Here is a 20,201-nt window from a genome sequence, read left to right as displayed (position 1 = left end):
ACATCGCCATCTGTTGTAAAAACATTCCTATTTGAAAATTCCCGCTCTTTTATTTGACTTTAGCGATACGATCTTTTTCCTACTTAATGAATATTTTATTTTATATTCTTTTCAAACACGATTAACAATAACATAATATTTATTACAAAATATTATCATTATTTATATATTTTTTTAATTGTTTAAAAAATTTTTTTAATCTTTTCATTAATATCTTAATTTGACACCAGTAGTTTCCGATCGCTTCTATTTCCTTTATTCATTCCAAATTGTTCTTTCGTTCGTTATATTACAATTTTATTACAAGTTTTATTGTTATATTATTGTGTTGTTGTTATTGTTGTTGTTGTTGTTGTTGTTGTTGAAAGACAATAATGAAGATAACTATGAATTCGTCAATAAAGACAACGTATAATGAAAGGTAATCGAAGGATTTGATCTAATTACAAATTTATTTTCATTAGACAAACCAATAGAATTTCGTCAAATTGATTTATGCATTAACATTAATTAAGTTTAATTATTATATTTGTTTAATTATTTTTCAGAATAATAATCATGAAATTTTTCTATTGATATACAATTTGATTAGATTATATGTATTTATTTTTCATTGTGTACAAATTGTAAATTTAATTTTAATCATTGCAGATATATATATATGAACATAATCTCTCTGTCGGTAAAAAAGGATTTAGTTCGAACATTTGTATATTAACATGAAACAAGATGGCGTTGTTATATCGTTTTATCATGTGATACGTATTATTCATCGAACGACATTTAATTTGAAACAGAGATGTAAGTTAACGTAAAAATATATTTGTATAGATCTCCACGGGAATCATGCTTATGAAAATATTTATGATAAAGTTTCAGATAGAAGAAAGATCACAGACTTTCAAATACTATGGATGAAGTTTTCTTACGTTGTTATTAAAGTGAGTCGTAACAAAATATCTTCCTGTTGTTTACGATAGTCGTAAATAAAGTTAGTTAAAACATTAATTTGTCATGTTTAAACAGGAGCCAAATATAAACTCGTCAGAATTTGAAAAGGATTTTTCTCATAGGCGTGATGGTCTTTCATAATTACCATGAAAATTACACCTACAACAGTTTGAGGTTTTCCCCTTCAGTTTTCAAGGTATTTCATAAGTTAGTAGTAACCTTAATTGACGTTAAAATTATCGTATAATTCCTCATATACTCAATTTGCTATTATTTAGATATTTACTTGTTGCTTCTACATCGAATTAAATTATCGTTCGTGTTCTTCCTGTTATAAGTTTAAATTCATTTATTAAAAAAACAAGTTATACAACTTTTTTGTTCACATGATTTTTATTTTGAATGAATTTGTTTCGGTAGATTTGATTAAAAAAAATATATATATATATATATAATTCATTTCAACGAAATAATTAATTATCTTAAATACTTGCAATTATTTCATTTTAATTTACGTTCGATTAGTTTAAACATTATTTATAAGTTGTCTCTATAAATATAGTTTTATAAAGTTCGAATATATATATATATATAAATAAGTTAAGTATACGTGTAAGTAACTTCGTAAATTTGTTCTATTTGCTTGTCTTTTACCTAGTATAACATACATAAAGGTTTTGTTTGTTAATAAATAAGGTTTATGTGGATTAAATTGTCAGGATAACAGACGTTTCGGGTAGCTTATTTTAATTAAAGGGAAAAAGAAGCTTCCTATTAAATCTAATAGTATGTCACGAGCTATTGTAAGAGGGTCATGTTAACATGATAAAGAAATTGAAAAATGTTGGTTTTTTTCTGTTTTTTTTTTTTTCATGAAATACGATACACGTTTTACTTCTTCTTCTTCTTCTTCTTCTTTTTTTTCTTTCTCTCTTTTTCATGATTTATATGAAAATCGAAGATATTATTATTCGATACATATTTTTTATATAAATAGAAATTTTTTTGAAGGATTATCAATAGACGTAGGAAAATAAACAAAAAAATATTATTATTATTATTATTATTATTATTATTATTATTAATTGGCATTAGGAACTGGAAAGTTCATTGTCGCAAATACCAAATTCCGCCATTGTTCCCATCCCTGAGCGCGATTCTTCCATTCGCAGTCTTCAGAAAAAAAAATATTATTATTATTATTATTATTATTTGTTTAATAAAATTGAAAAATAATAAATTATAATATATTATAAACGATAAAAATATAAATTATTCGATTAAACTATGATTGTAGTTATTATTTAGTGTAAAAGATATGTCGGTGATTTTCGGCTTTTTCCGGACGCAGTCGAGCATATTCGACTTGGCGGCTTCTTGTTCGGTCGCATGGCTCGATTCAGTTTCAGTTTATAGATACCGTCTCATCGGGACACGTCGCGGTAGTCCATAGTTGAGGACATGAATTAGGACTTTCAAAAAAAAAAAAAAAAACAAAACAAAACAAAATAGAAGTGTGTACAAAAGTTGTCGTTGAAAAGAAAGAAAGGAAATTAACATTGGTGGTGAACAGTGTGAATTTTGAATTCGTTTTTTTTTTTTTACTTTTCTTTTGCATTTTTTCACTTTCCTCTTTTATTATATTTTTTTCTATTTAATTCGTCGATGGATTTTACGAAATCTTTTTCTAATAGAGAAGTAGAATAAATAATAATAATAATAATAATAATTTATTTATAGATGTAATATTAGACAAATGTATATAAGAATTTAATTTGATTAGAAATTTGGATAAAAGGGATTGATAGTGAAATATTTGATAAATATGAGAATAGTAATAAGATAAATTTGATTTTTTTTTTCTTTTTTTTTTTTAGTTATCGATCATTTGTCAAATATAATTTTATTGGAAGAAAAAACCAACGTCTTGCAACAAGAGTACAAAAGGGTGGGTTGAAAAGTTTTGATCCTCGACAAAAAAAGAAAACAAAAACAAATGAACTTGTATTCTAATTTTTTTTAATTGTATTCTTAATTTTAATTAATTTACATATATTTAAAAAAAAAAATAATATTTATTTGAAATAATTGTTATTATTATACGTTAAGATGAAAACTTTTCAACTTTGTATAATTTAATTGGAAAGAAGTAAAAATCAAATATTCACGAATTTTTTATTTTTTAGAAAAAAAAAAAAAAAACAGGAACACGAATAGAAAAAGGAAGTATATATCGTAGATTTTGTCAAGCGAAAGGAAAAAAAAAAAAACCAATGGGTATAACAAAGCGATACTACGTCTAAATGTACATCGTGCTATTCCATTCGTAAACGAGAATTAAAAAGAGAATTTTCCTCTCAATCGCACAGGAGAACATTAAAAAAAAAAAAAAAACAGGAGAACAAGAGGATGTGTGAATGAATGAATGAGATTCGTTTTATTTATAATTGCGTGTGTTTAATTTTTTCCTTTTTTTTTATGTTGGAAGATATAACTGAAAAGAAATTTCCGAGTCTCGTTATAATATGTTTTACGTGGAACATACGTTGTTCAAAATATGAACACAAATTTACGAATGTATTATGAATAGATCTCTGAAAGGGTTCGGGGGTGGGGGGGGGTTGGGGGTTATAGGATGTGAAAATAAAAAATTGAATTTTTTTATTTTATTCAAGTTCATTTCATTGAGTATTGTAATATTGAGTTAGGACGATAATAAAACATAAATTATACAATAACAAAAGGATGATGATGATGATAATAATAAAAGAAGATTTTGTTGAATAATAATAAACGGGATTGTTGTTTGAAATTAATCTAAAAAATTGAAATGAAACAAGAAAATTACAAACGTAACGTTATATAATATTGTTTGTTTGTTTGTTTTATTTCTTTTAAAATAGGAATAAAATTCGTATAAGAAAATAATTAAGATTTAAGTGTTCTTAGATAATGTAACATTATTCATCATGTTTATTTTTATAGACGACATAATTTAGAAAAAAAATGTTTAAAATATTTTTATTTTTTTTTTATTTTTATTGAATACACTAGCGTAGGAAAAGTTAAACTACATTGATTTTTAAATTGGAATGGTAGGTTACTGTTTAAACACTCGTTGGAGGTACGGTCTGATGAAAATTAAAGTTGTCTAATCATTGGTACTCAGTTTCTAATCAAATTGTAATTTTTGATTGAATACATTAGCGTAACAAAAGTTAAATTACACTAATTTTTAAATTTGAATGATAGATTACTGTTTAAGTAATTAAGTCATCTTACGATTTTTACAAAGAAATTTTAAAATATATTTTTACTAAAGTTTCCTAAAACGTCTCTTCGTATTCATTTCATTTCTATAGAAAGGAACATAATAATTCAATAAAATAATTTGTTAAAGTAATTTTTGTATAATATCAATATTTATACTTGTTATGGGATATAACAAAAAAAATTATAATAATATTTAAAAAGAAAACATTTAAAAATATTTCCAAATATTTCATTTCGATAAAAACAACATTGGGAGACCGATACCTTTAACAAAAAAAAAAAAAAAAAATAAATTCTATACATCCGTTGAATATTTAAAAATAAATTTCTTTTCAGATTTGAATAAAAAAATTCGAAGATAAAAATTTACCCTCTTTCAAAAATAAAAAAAAATAATTTTTCTATTTCGATAGCAACGATCAAACGCGTATGGGGAAAATACTTCGAACAAAAATCTTCGAACAAAAATCTTTGAACAAAAAAAAAAGAAAAAAGTATCCGAGTAGTCGAAATATATTTTGTTTAGAAGCAAAGCTTGAAGAGAATTTAGTTTTAGTTTATCGAGTGCAATACCGATTGTTCAATTCGTCGAACAAAGGGACACGAAACGATGCTCGAAATTAATCGCGCGAACGCAGCTAACCCCCTCTCTCCTGGTTTGTGTTCTATTGATCGGAAATATGTATCATCTATCCTATCGTTTCTACAGCTATTTCACCAAAGACCTAGAGACTACTAACTTAGATACACCTATGATCGATTAAGGTTGTCTCTGTCGATTACTTTGTTACCTTCAAATGAATCAGTTATTATTATTATTACGTTCACACGATCAACTTCATTTCATACGTACCTAATTGCTACACACACACATATATATATATATATATATTATTATTATGCATTTTGTCTATACACAACCGTTTGATAATAAAAATAAGGTTCATTTAATTCGTACCTCATATAAAAAAAAAAACAAAAATATTTATGTATGTCATTTTAATTTATGAACAATCACAAAATTATTTCTACCTATTAATTTAATTTAATTTATTATTAAATAAAATATATATATGTATATATAATTTAACTAATAATACAATATAAATAATTAATTTTTATTTATTTATTTTTTTTTTTAAATAAGTTTGAAATATATTTGTACAATTTTATATACAACTAGAATGCTCCGGTCACGCGTTGCTGTAACTTTGTTATAAAATGTTAATTTAATATAATTCTAAACAATTGAATAAATAATAACGACACATAAAATAATACCACAATTAAAATAGAATATATAAAATAATAATATACGAAACAAATATGAACAGTAAGGTTAGATTTGTCATATGTAATATTTGAAAAAAAAAATCATATAACGTTAATCTATCGAAATAATTGAATTATAATACAGCACCATCTATTGAATGCTTAGAGAAGAAGTTAGGTACTTAGATAATCTCTAAATAATAAATCATTAAATTAGTAATAAAAAATACAAAATAATCGCGATAAAAACTATCCTATATTCTAAGTTGGAAAAAATGATATAAAATAAAAACAAATTTCATTAAAATCGATTGAGTAGTTTTAATGTTATTAATGGACAAACAACTTGACACGTAATTTTTATATATACAGTAAGATTAATGAATCTTTTGTTCGTAATTCGCGTGATAGAGAAATTTTTCAATGTTGTTTAATATACAATTATTTATACAAATACAATGATTATTTTTTGAAATTCAATTACATTTGTAACTTATTAATGTAACATTTGATTGAACTAATATAGAAGTAAATTTATACATTTATCAAAATATACAATTTTGATAATAAATTTCGTTGAAAAGATCTGTAGTTTTCCAATTGGATCATGATAGCTTCCGGTTAAGCACATATATAAGTCGTTTGTACGTATAGTGATTACAGAAATCGGTGGGATATGGGCTATGTCTGGATACCCCATAAATAGGATCATATATAGACTTTACCTCAGGGACGTGTTACCTGTTTGAGGTTATAAATCACTGCCTGTTCTTTGTATGTACATAGAAGTACAAGCATATCGATGATGAAATTTGAGTAAAAGATGAGAAAACTGTCCAGCAGGCAAACAGGCAACAGACACATGTGTATATGTGCACATGTATGTTTTCCGTGTATTCATATTTATACGATGACAGGAGATTTCGTTTTGATTTTTCTTTTTGTCTTTCTTTTATTTTTTCTTTTTCTTTTTCTTTTCTATGCTTTTATTTGAATTTTATTTTGATTGCAATCAAGAAAGGAAATAACGTGACTGAAAAATTTGTATAAAATACAACGGGATGTGTTTATTAATCTTTAATATATATAAATTACGTGTCACGTTGTTTGTTCGCAATGGACTCTTAAACTACTGAGCCGATTTTAATCAAATTTTGCACACTGTGTGCAGTTTCATTCAACTTGAAAGATAGGATAGTTTATATCTCAATTTATAATCAAAGTATTTGTTTATTAACAAAGAATCATGATTATCTCTGTTAGTTCGATAAGATTCTAACAGATGGCGGTATAAGGTAATTCGTTGACTTAAAAATGTGTGTATCGGACTGATTGTGAGTCACAGTAAAGCGTGGTGGGTCAACCCTAGTCAAATATATTTCAATATAATCTTTTTAACAAAAACAAATTTGAATTTATCATCGATACAAATATTAAATAAATATTGAATCATTTAAAAAGTTAATATTAATATACCTCTATCGTGATTTATTATTTGCCATTTAAATGAATGTTTATTTAATTACACGTCTACTTTACTTACTGTAATTATGGAAAATAAAATGTGCATTTATACAAATGTCATTTTGTTGAATAACGAAGAGAGATTTACACAGTTGCATAAAATTGTTTAAATGCTTGATGAATCTCAAATTTATTTAGAAAATGTATAAAAAAGATTAATTGAATAAAATTTACACATTAATCTCAGCCATTTAACATAAAATTGTTAAATGGTTGATGAATAGAATTAATTTAGAAAAAGTATTCAAATGTTAAACACATTTTCAAAGAAATTTAATAATGCATGTGTATGTGTATGTGTAGATGTGTATGTACATGAGTGGGTTAATCCAAAATCGTGAACGGTTTCCATCACCGATAGTAATTTTCGCTATGTACATTTTGACAGTGCATATGTTTACAAAGGTGCACGGTCATCTGTGAGTATCCTATAAATACAAAGTTATAGCTGGCACGTGTTACTTGTTTAGGAATATAAATCATGATGGCGCATTATCCATGACTCGTCTTGTCATGATTATCGAACAGGAAGTTACAAGAAGAAGAAGAAGAAGAAGAAGAAGAAGTAGAAGTAGAAGAAATCGATTAAATTTCATGAGTAAATCTCACTAGTCAATTTCAATAGTAAATTTCATTGAAGTTTTTTCACTAGTACATTTCATTGAACTTTTTTCAGTAGTACTTTTTATTAAAGTTTTTTCACTAATAAATTTCACCAGTAAGTTTCATTAATAAATTTCAATGGAGTTGTTTCACTAGTAAATTTCACTAATAAATTTCATTGAGGTTTATTCATTTTTTCTTCATCATCATTTTCTTCACTTTCTTCTTCATTTTCTTCCTCATCTTCTACGTTTATCAAAATTTGTATTAATAATTTAAAACGTTCCTCGCGTTTGGCAGAATAAAAAAAAAAAAGAAAAAATATCGTCGTTAGTAAGATAGGGCAAAGTTTCCTTCTATTTATAGGGTGGGGGGTTCTGTACCGATGTTTTTAAAAGGGTGAACATTTTTCAATGGGTTGCTTTTTCTTCATGTAAGCTACACACACACACACACACATATATATACATATATATATTCTATGCCATTTGTTTATTTTCTGTGTTGATACGAGCATACGACTTTGGATTGAAAGAAGTGATGAATGCACTTCGTTGTACTTAGATAGTATGTGCATCCCATGTATAAATTGTACATGTGTATACACCACCTACACATGTTTGTTATATCGTATATATATAATAGAATGACATAAACGAAACAAATAGTTTTCTACAAAGAAGGACAACAACCATTTGTACAATTATTCATTTATTAACACGTTGTGCGTCACGTGAATTCTTACGAAAAATCTTCGTCAGGCCACGAGGAGTAAAACGAAAGCTGAATGTCAGACACCGGTGCCTGACATGGCCTGAATTTGAAGTTGAATGTCAGTCATTTATGACTGACATGGCCCTCAACTTGTCAAACGTTTATACTAATTTGAGATTAAGATTATTTTGTAATATTTCATTCCCCATTAATATTTTATCTAACAAAATTATTATTCTTTTTATTGAAACAAAAATATTGTTAAAAACTGATGAAAAACAATCAACCATCCTTAACCCACCATCGCAATCACAAATCTATCAGAGGATTATAAATAATTTGACTCATCGTTTTATTCATCTTCTAAGAATCTTGATTAGAATCTTGACATTTCTAGAACATTTAACGTGCAAATATTTGTACGATAAGGTTCATACTATTGTCAATGAGATTTACCAAAGCCAATAAACTTGTAAAAGTAACAACTTTGTGCAAACTTACGAACGGCATTAAGCATTCTCGTTTCCGTTTAGAATTACGCCATCTTGAGATTAAGATGAAAAGAGAATGAGAAAGAGAGAGGTGGGTGGAGATGGGAGAGAAAGAGAGAGAGGGAGAGGAAGACGGGCTAAATGCCAATTGGTTTAAGACACTGACAGAAATTTCGATGACAGAGATACACAGTCGATCAAAAATAGCGATTTCTTCATTTTTATTGTTCCAGTTCAATTTTTGATTTTATTTTATTTTTGTTCAAGTGTTTCTCTCTTTTTTTTTTTATCTTTTTTTTTGTGTGTGTTAATCTTTTAATCTTTTAATTAGGTCGTCCTAGTTATTTCGTAGAATGGTTTGCAATTTTTTTTGTTTTTTTTTTTTTTTAAATTTAAATTAACATTTTATTTTAGATAGTTTAATTTGTAATATATATATTAAATTATATTATTATATTATTAACGATGAGAATAAAGTATAAATAATTTACTTGAAAAATGGTTTTCAATGATGAATACGAAACATTTGAAAGTTTTCATGAAGAACAGTTGTAGCAACAAACAAACAAAGAAAAAAAAAATTCATAAAAAAGAAATAACTAATAAATAAAATCTAAATTAGCATCGATAGTTCGTTCAAAAATTATTCTTTGTACGAATTCCCTGGGTAATAAAAAAAAAAAAAAAAAAAAAAAAAGAACAAGTTTCTATATAAATTGTGAATGTTTTTTTTTTTTTTCTTTTTTTATTATTATTTCTTCTACCTCTATTTCTTTTTAACCCTTATAAACTTTTCTTCCTCTTATATTTTTAAAAGTGGTGGCAAAAGAAGAAGAAGAAGAAGAAGAAATAGAAATAAAAAAGAATAAAAAGAATAAAAAGAAGAAGTAGAAGAAGAAGTAAAAGGAAAAAGAAAAAAAAGAGTAAAAAGTCCGATATAGTTCGGATAACTTCGAGAATCGGATCTTCAAAGTCAAGTGACCAACATAATAAATCCAATATAACCGAGTTAGACTGATCTAAAATTATTCTGCTGACTTTCGAGAGTGTATATGAAACGTCATTTTTCTTTTCAAAATCGTCAAAATGAATTGATATTTTTATTTTTCTTCTCAATCACAAGTTAACAACGATATTTGTTTCGAATAATTCAACCAATCATCTTTAAAGATACTTCACAATTTTCATCTTTGTAGTATACCAAATGAAAATGAAATATCATTCAAATAATTTCAAATGTGAATATCATTATATATATATATATATATATATAATTCAAGGATTATATTACCAATAATATTTAACATCATTTTAATTAACTGCAAGTATTATGATTGCGAACCCAAAAAAAAAAATTGAATAAAAAGAAATGAAAGTCGTTAGAATGTGTTAAGAATGTTGAAGAGAGAGAGAGAGAGAGAAAGAGAGAGAAGTAAATGAGAAAAAGAATGTAAAAAAAGGAGACAAAAAGTCAATGTCAAATGATATTCGTAATTGGAGATTATAAAAATCTGAGAAACACCTCTTTTTATTGGATTTAACTTTGTAATATCCTATGGTATTGTAACTGTATTTAAATCTTAATTCTAACAATTTCAAACAGATTTCATTTCAATCACTATCTCTTTCTCACTCTGATCGATCTATGAAATAAAATAAAATAACCCTAACTATCTTTTTATAATAAATTTCCCTTTCTAATCTTAATATATATAAATTATGTGTCACGTTGTTTGTCCGCAATGAACTCTTAAACTACTGAACCGATTTTAATCAAATTTTACACACTGTGTGCAGTTTCATTCAACTTGAAAGATAGGATAGTTTATAATATCTCAATTTATAATCGCAATTTTATTTTATTGACGTGTGTATCGGACTAATTGTGAGCCACAGCAACGCGTGACGGGGCACCCCTAGTTATTATTATAATTACTACGTGAAACTATTTATTTTTTTTTTTTTTTGTAAAATACTATAAAACCATATTTCTAAATTATTTAAAATTTCTTTTTTGTTTTTTTTTTTTTTTAATATTGAATTTAATAATATTCATATCACAATTAAATTAATCGTTAGATGTTAGAATATCATATAACTCACAATCAGAAATCTACTCCCATTTTCCTCATACTCAATTGCATACTTACCTAGATAATATGCATTTATGCATCTATATATAAATATATACATATGGTTATACAGGATGACTTCAAAATTTCTACACAAAAAAGTATAATCATTATTTTATCTATTAAAACACACACACACACACACCCTATGTATATTTTAACAAACACAATACAAATACAAATACAATACTTCTAAATAATTTATTAATTAATTTAGAATGAAAAATAAATCTATTAAGTGTTTACCTTTTATTTTATTATTTGTCACCAATAGTCTGCTGACTTTTGGGTCACCCAGTGCATGTGTGAATGCATGAAACCGATTTCAATATCGCATTGATACACATGCATAGATATCATTACGGAAACGCGAAGCATTTCTGCAAAAGCAAATCTGTCCGAGTTACACAAGTCAGAGAGAGAGAGAGAGAGAAAGAGAGAGAAAGAGAGAGAGAGAAAGAGAATGTGTGTGAGAGAGAGAGAGAGTGTATTCAAGGGATTAAAGCTGAACCTATGAGTCTCTTCATCCATTATGTTCTCGAGATGGATTTTCTAGGATGCTTAGAGATAGATCACTCGTTAAAAAATTGTTTTATGGTAATTCAAGTATTCCTTTCATTTCCAAAATGCTTTCTATTTCATTTATTTCGTGAACAAAATATCTATCGATTGATTATTAATGATGGGTGTGTGTGTGTCTGTGTGTGTGTATGTGTTAGGTATTATCAATAAGTATAATACTTGTTTATTTATTTTCTTTTGTAATAAAATGTTATTTATTATAGGAAAGTTTGTGATTAAGTAAATTAGGATTACTTTTGTGTGTTAAGATTTGTATTATTTTGTAATATACACAATTATATTATTATATTATAAAAATATATTAGTGTGTTATAATATATATTATTTTTATATATAATTATATAATTACAATTTTAGTTAATATTAGTTAATATAACTAATATTAAAACTAAAGCTATATAGTTATATTAAACTATACTAAACTATAATGCAAATATGAAAGAGAATATTAAAAAATACGACAAAGAGAGAGAGAGAGAGAGAAGAGAGAGAGAGAGAGTGGGTTTGGAAAAAAAGAGGTGAGAGATAAAAAAAAAGTTGTTTTCAATTTACACAATAGAATTCTCGAGAGGAAAGATAATCTTGTTTGATATCGAATGAAATAACATTATCGAATGCATTGCAAACTTCAATTTCTTTGTCTCTCTCTCTGTCTCTCTCTCTCTCTATTTTATTTATTTTTTATTTTGTTCTCTCTTTTTTGGTTTTGTAAGCATCCAAGTGTCTCTCTTTCTATTATCATTTTAAATCGCATTATCAATGTTTAACACATTCTAGAAACAATAGTTTACATTTTACAGTTTACTTTACTCAAACAAGAAAAAGATTTTGCAGAATTTTTTTTTTTAATTGATTAACAATATTAAATTTAATGATAAAGAAATCAGAAGGGTGGTTTTGAGAAAGGGGTGGGTTATTTATTCGATTAGAATTACATTAATGATTTATCTAATGCAACCAAATGCAAGACAACTCGAATTTCGAATAAAAATCGTGTGTGTGAAAGAGAAAGAGAGAGAGAGAGAGAGAGAGAGAGAGAGAGAGAGAGAGAGAAAGATTTTTCATTGAAATTGTTGCTAACTTTTTTGTCTTTTTTTCCTTTTTTTTTTTTGTCGGTCTATTCCAAATGCACCCTCGTTCCAATTATCGTCATTATCGCGATTTTGTAACTCTGCTTTTTCGTTTTCTTCATTCTTTCATTCTTTCATTCTTTCCTTTTTTTTTTGCTTTGCTTTTTTCACCCCTTCCTTTTTGTTTTCTTTCTTTTCTTTCTTATTTCGAGGATTCTCACGACCGGAACGCAGTTACCCTCGATGCGAAGTCGTCGTTCCCATTATTTTTCTACTCCCCTTTTTCTTCTTCTTCTTCTTCTTCGTCTTCGTCTGTTTTTTTTTATTTTTTCTTGTTTCGACTTTTAACCCTCATCTGTAACTTTCAACTTTCATACGTTTTCGATATTTACACGTGTATTTTTCTTTTTCGAAATTTCATTTCAATTTGATCTTTTTCTGAAGTGAAAACTTCTTTAGAATGGGGATGATTTGAAAAAAAAAGCGAACGAAAATCCATGGATAACGGAAATGAAACGAAACGAAACGAAACGTTGAAACGATGAAACGACGAGAGAATGAGATAGAAGACAGTATGCATTGATTTCTTATTTCAATTTACGAGTTTACGACAAACAATTTCAATCAATGCACGAGTGTAGGGGGAAAAAAAAAAAAAACATTTGTTCAATTTATGAAAATCAATGAACTACGAAGAAATTTGTCAATGCACGAGTACCTACGAAAAATAGTTCAGTCAGATCATTGACAAATTTCTTCGTAGATCATTTGAAATTTTGTGAAAAATACAAAGTCCTTCGATCATTGACTCATTTCTTCGTAGATTCATCGAACTTTTTTTTTGAAAATCAATCGCATGATATTTGTTTTTTCTTTTTTATAATAAATAAACCCTACAATTATCTGACTCCTGATATGCATTCGACTCATTCTCTCGGAGCGAAGGTTTTAAGAAAGTTTCACTTCTAACACGTGTGTTTTATATAAGACTATGGTGTACAAATTTTATGAATTTTTTTTGTTATTTTATCTTAATATATATAAATTATGTGTCACGTTGTTTGTTCGCAATGGACTCCTAAACTACTGAACCGATTTTAATCAAATTTTCCACACTGTGTGCAGTTTCATTCAACTTGAAAGATAGCATAGTTTATATCTCAATTTATAATCAAAGTATTTGTTTAATAACAAAGAGTAACAAGATAATTCTGATGTTTCATTCTCATTTTTATAATTTTTTTTTTTATTTCTAAAGATTGATTACAATTTGATTATTTAAATAACAGAAGTCCATGGGGTATTCGATGAGACATTGAATATTTGAATAAAAATAAACCAATATAAATTGAAGTTTGTATGAAACAAAAATCAATCAAATCAATTTGATAAAATTTAAGACAAAACGAACAAGGTATGACGGTGAATGGGGATGAAATTTCTTCCATTAGGTGATTTTCATTATTTAAAGTTTTAAATCGTCGTCGTCGTCGTCGTTTATGTTTAAATGAAAAATTATAAAACGATTTTCTAACGTTCGTTGGGTTAGTTGATTTAATTTACTTAAGAAAGTTTTTTGGTGAAAATCGTGAAAATCGTGAAAATCGATCGGCGTTATGACGTTCAATGAGACAAACGGAACAATCAAGTTTCCTGATTATGATATGAACGAGTCTTTCACTAAATTTCGATGGAAGGAGCTTGCTCCTGTTCTAGTTGTCTACTCGCTGACCTTTTTTCTTGGATTAATAGGTAAGACTTAATTAAAAATCAAATCTTTTTTTCAAATCCTACGGTAAAATTTTAATTAAAATATTCATTACTTACCTTAAGATCAAATAAAAATTAAAAAAAAAAAAAAAAAAAAAATGTAAGAAAGAAAGTAGGAAGATTTTATTTTGTATCTTTTATCTTTGAAGAAGACAAAGAAGAAGAAGAAGAAGAAGAAGAAAAAAAAATTGAGAAATAAAAGAAGACAAAATTATCTCTGATGATAAAAATGAAATTGTAAAACAGTATGCAAATCAACTGCACCAAATTCAATTTTATTAATGAAAAGTACACTTTAGTTGGATTATTTTTTTTTCTAAAGGTCATTCATACTTTTTGCAAGTTAATAAATAAAAAAATAAAATAAATAAAAGATAAGAAAAAATTTAATTAAAATTAATATTGCTGAATGCACTTTGGTCTTTCATAGAAACTCTTGCACACATTTTGCAAACAATTTATTTAATTATAATAATTATTATTACATAATTTTGATTTACTTTTTTCTTTTTTTTTTTTTTTATAAAGGCCACACATTCATACTTTTTTTAAGTTAACAAAAAAAAATTGAACACAAAACTTACAATTAATTAAAATTAATATTAGTGTATGTGCATTTTGATTTCTCATACAAACTGTTGCAAACACATATTTTATAAACAATTTATTACTTCAACTATTAGATAATTTTGATTAATCGAATTTGAATGAATATTATTGGGTTATTAAGTTTCAATAATTAATAATATAATTGTGATAAATACAATTATATTTGATAAGCTAATTAATCAATGATTAAATATATGTACTATCATAAATAATTGGTATTTATACTCCTAATTTATTATGACACTTTCATAATCAATGATATGTTAACAATGAACTTTGGTATTTCTCTCACCAATGGTTTAACCAATGATCACGTTTATACCTTGTATCGTTATTTTCATTCAACTCAACACAAAGTATTGAAATGTATAGTAATATTAGGTTGAGTCATAAGTAACTTCTGATACGTCTATGTTGAATCCATTTTTCGTATTTACCTACTATAAGTCACCGAAACAAACGAATTTTTAATATCACTGTATAGATGAGGATTCAGTTTAGTCTTCTGTCAACTTTTTTTTATGTAATCAATGTTACATTTAACCATTTTTTCTTAACCACTGAAATGTATAGTAAAAAGTGCATATTCGACCATGTAATGCTTTAAGAATTGAAACAACAAGGCAATAGCACTAAAGTGGCAACTGACAAAAATATACAGCTTATACAGTGCAGGACTTGATAACTGATAGGGCAGTCAGAAATTGATTTGTAAAATTCCGTTCTAGAAATACGATCTTAACCTTTACTTACCACACTTGATCCAAAAGACCCAGACCTTTTTTGCAACTTGAGTCGTTTTTCTCAATTGTTCAACTTTGGTAATTTTTTAAACATATTTAAATTTAATTTAAAGCTATAAAACTTATATAGTCTTTTAAAGTAAGTATTAAAGAGGTCTCAAAAAAAATGTTGAAGTAAATTTATGCAATAGTTTCTTTTTTATGACGATTTTTCTCGTCCGGGTCCTTTGGACCCGGGTGTGGTAAGCGTGTTACTCCAGGAAGAGTGGTAAGCAAAGGTTAAAAGATGAACCGAGTGCAGGGACGTATTTCCAACTTTGATGAACCTTTTAAAGGTAATATTGAGAGCAAAATTCAATAGATACGTTGAACAATTGCAAAGAGTGCAAACAAAAAAGTCCATGAAAGGTGTCTTGCAGTTATCAGTCGCAGAAAAGCGTCCATTCTTTGTCTCATAAAAAAGGGAAGTTATTTATGACTCGACTTAATAGTTAACAAATGATATTAAACAGTTAGAATGGTAACCATTAAATCTGTCATTTTCCATCATAAATTGTCACTTCAACCGTTAGAAATCTCTCTTATAAATATCAATGAGAATAATAGTATAATAATAATAATTAAATAATAAAATTGTTTTTGATTTTTGTGTAGGAAACGTAGTCATCATTGCATCAACACTTTGTCCAAGACTCAGACCATTACCAGCAACACCAACCAACGTTTTTCTCGGTGGTTTGGCTACAGCTGATCTTCTTTTGATCATTTTTTGTATACCTGTTAAGGTAAGTTAAATAATAATAATAATAATATTAGTTGACAAAATCAACGTGATTTTGTATAAATAATTGTTTAAATATTAAACTCGTATGCACAACTTTTACAACTCATGTTTTAGTGTAACAGTTTTAACTGTATAAATTTTGTAGATAATCAATTTTATTTAATAGTAATTAATTTCAAAAGTTTCTAGATATTTTTACATCATAATTAATTTTACAAACTTTATCAAATTTTTGTTGTATTTTTTCTTTTTTTTTTTTTTTAATTGATTTCAAGTTAATTTAATTTGGTACAAAACTTGTTTAGGAAAAATTTGGTAAACTTCTGTTATATACTTCATTTTATTATTTGTTTTCAACAAATTTATATTAATATTATTTTATTATTATTATTATTATTATTGTTATATATGGTAGAGTATAAGCTTTATAATTTTATTTTTATTTTGAGTTAATTTAATTTGTTTATAATTTGGTAGAAAACTTTAGTTTAAGGAAAAATTCGTAAACTTTTTTTATATACTTCATTTTATTATTTGTTTTCAACAAATTTATATTATTATTATTATTATTATTTTATTATTATATACAGTAAAAAAATAAAGAAGAAGGTTTATTATAATTATTATATATTTTAACAAAGAAAAATATAAATAATAATAATAAATATAATTTTGATTCTTCGATAACGTGAGTAATTTGTCCAATCAAAATTTTATACAAAAAAAAAGAGAAATGAAATAAATAAAAAAAAATGTCTAATCTAGTAGAAATTTTACGGTAAGGATTTTATTAAATGTTTCAAGGTTTATTTCATATCTAACATACTTCTAACAGTTAAAAGGGGAATGAATGAAATAAAAAAAAAAAAAAGAAGGGTAAGGTTGTAGTAAAGGGGCTAGAAGAAGGGGATGTTAAGGGGGTGTGAAGTAAGTCATTTCGATGCGTATTCGGCACATTTTTTATCATCCTCCCCTTTTTCCCTTCATCCATTGTCATTTAGAAGTATCTCAAAGGGTGCCAAGAACGTGGACAAGACGAGGTGAATTACGTTTCCGTAAAAGGGGCTTGTTGGTGTAGTAGTTCTCTTTTGATTTATATAGAGGAAGCAAAGGAACTTATACATCAACTGTTATCCCTATTTTCGTCACCCTTTTCTACCTTTTAACCAACCAACACTTTAACCAGTTTACCTTAACCATTTTACCTGTCAAGGTTTCAATACGTTTTTACATTCATTTTTTAACAATGATTCTCATTATCAATGATTTATTAATCGTCAATTTATTATTTATTTAATATTTGTATTATTATTAAGTTATATTTGAAAAAAGAAATTAATTATTAATTGAATGAGACTGTTTATTATAATACAAAATTAATTATTAATTAAATTAGACTGTTTATTATAATAAAAAAAATTAATTATCAATCAAATGAGACCTTTTTATTATAATAAAAATATTATATATTAATTATAATAAAACAAAATTAATTATCAATTAAATTAGACTGTTTATTATAATATCAAATTAATTATCAATTAAATAAGACTTTATATTATAATACAAAATTAATTATTAATTAAATTAGACTGTTTATTACAATAAAAAAATTAATTATCAATTAAATAAGACTGTTTATTACAATAAAAAAATTAATTATCAAATAAATTAGACTGTTTATTATAATAAAAAAAATTAATTATCAATTAAATGAGACTGTTTATTATAATACAAACATTAATTATTAATTAAATTAGACCTTTTGAATATTTTTTGTATTTTTTTTTTTTCTATTATTTCGAATAAGATTATTTATTTGTTTATATATATATGTTAACTAATAATAAAAAGGTAGTGTATTTAATAGATTTATGATTTATTGGAATGAAAGAGTATGGTCATTGATTGGTGAGATATCATTGATCGATCCTTTAATATACATCGATTAACCTATCGATCAATTTATCAAAGAAAACTTTAACTCTTTTAAAGATACGATTTCTCTCTGATACCGTTTCTAATGGAAAATATCGATTACCATAAGATATGTTTGAATAACCTTGACGATCATGATAACTGCTTTTAACAAACTTATTTCGATCCTCTACTCTGTTATTTTATTAAAAGTTAGGTTAGATTAAATACGGTGTGTATATTACATGCAAAGTTTCCCCCACCCTACCTATTGGGATCTCTGGGAGGGGCTAATTTTGAATTTAGCCACCAGATAGCGTATTCAAGTGCTAGAAGATCCCACGATGACGTAGACAATTCGTCCTATCTATACTAATTTTCAATTTAGCCACCAGATAGCGTATTTAAGTGTATTCTATGGAATATTATAATAATATTTGATACCGATATTTTATTAAAAGTTCGGTTAAATACAATATTTTGTATATTACGTGCAAAATTCAACCCCCACCCCCCACCTTTTCGATTTTAATATTAAATATTATTTTGTTATCAATCAGAATTACAAATATTCGTTGATAGTAAATTAGAATTTGTATTTTATAGTATATTATAATATATATTTCGATCCTATACCAATATTTTATTAAAAGTTTGGTTAGGTAAAATAATTTCTATATATTATGTGCAAACTTTTTCCTCTATCCTACCTAACCTATATTAAATATAATTTTTTTTATCAATCAGAATGAAAAAAATATATATTCATCAATAATAAATTAGAATATGTATTTCTCATGGTAATATTATAATAATATTAATAATAATGAAATATTATAAAAGATTGATGAAAGAATGGAATAAAAAAAAATTAAAAAAATAGGAAGAGTATCATTCTATCTCTCTCTCTCTCTCTCTCTTTCTCTTATAGACTCTTTTTTTTTTATTCTTTTTTATTTTTTCTCATGAATGCCATTAATTCATCCCTCGAAGGCATCACATGTTATGTTGATGGTGACGGTATTTCAATTATTCGCTTCTCGCTTCGTATATCTTTTCTTCTTGTATCTATCCTTGACAGAGTTATAAACCGTGTAATGCGATCCATCTTTTCCTCTCTCTCTATCTCTCTTAGAAAAGATAGTGAAAGAGAGAGAGAGAGAGAGAGAGAGAGAAGAAATATTATCTACTTTAAAATTAGATTTCGTTAAAAATGTATATCAATGTATATGTATAACATTTTATTAAATATTTTTAAACATATTCAAATAAAAATTGTATTTTTATATCTATGAAATACTAGTCAACTATCTTGTCATGTTGAAAATAAAATATTAATAATAGTCAGATATATATTTGATTTGTTTTTTTTTAAACATTTACAGTCACATTTGATCGTCGTAGTCATCAATGCGCGGGAAATTTCAAATAATTACATAAAAATTGATAAAACAGTTAAAATCTAAGAGTTATCATTTAAAATTTTATTTATTAGGAATATTACACCCGTTATATACATGCGTAACGTTTGGAATTGTATTTTTATATTTTTGAAATACTAGTCAACTATCTTGTCATGTTGAAAATAAAATATTAATAGTAGTCAGATATACATTTGATTTGTTTTTTTTTTACACATTTACAGTCACATTTGATCGTCGTAGTCATCAATGCGCGGGAAACTTTAAATAATTACATAAAAATTGATAAAACAGTTAAAATCTAAGAGTTATCATTTAAAATTTTATTTATTAGGAATATTACAC

The 20,201-nt window shown here is 25.8% G+C and overlaps 1 protein-coding gene across 22 annotated transcripts in view; it reads left to right on the top strand.

Annotated features, from left to right (window-relative positions):
* The first annotated feature begins 2,351 nt into the window (after nt 1–2,351).
* The window catches only part of LOC107071254 (QRFP-like peptide receptor), a 59,833-nt gene continuing 41,983 nt past the window's right edge, over nt 2,352–20,201 (top strand). For 2 of the 22 annotated variants that reach the window (XM_089179020.1, XM_089179019.1), the window contains exons 1-3: nt 2,354–2,649; nt 13,902–14,364; nt 16,389–16,519. In XM_089179020.1, coding sequence (XP_089035146.1) covers nt 14,229–14,364; nt 16,389–16,519 — 267 coding nt within the window. In that variant the 5' untranslated portion in view covers nt 2,354–2,649; nt 13,902–14,228. Of the gene's footprint in view, nt 2,650–2,828; nt 2,900–13,870; nt 14,365–16,388; nt 16,520–20,201 lie in introns of all 22 variants that reach the window. The other 20 variants (XM_089178998.1, XM_089179017.1, XM_089179013.1 and 17 more) reach the window with 19 other exon arrangements.

The sequence above is a fragment of the Polistes dominula genome, unplaced genomic scaffold (assembly GCF_049000335.1).
Source record: "Polistes dominula isolate Pdom_NZ unplaced genomic scaffold, Pdom_raw_medaka contig_37, whole genome shotgun sequence".
NCBI lineage: Eukaryota > Metazoa > Arthropoda > Insecta > Hymenoptera > Vespidae > Polistes > Polistes dominula.
The sequence above is the reverse complement of the archived record's forward strand: the minus strand, read 5'-3'. Positions and strand labels throughout refer to the sequence as shown.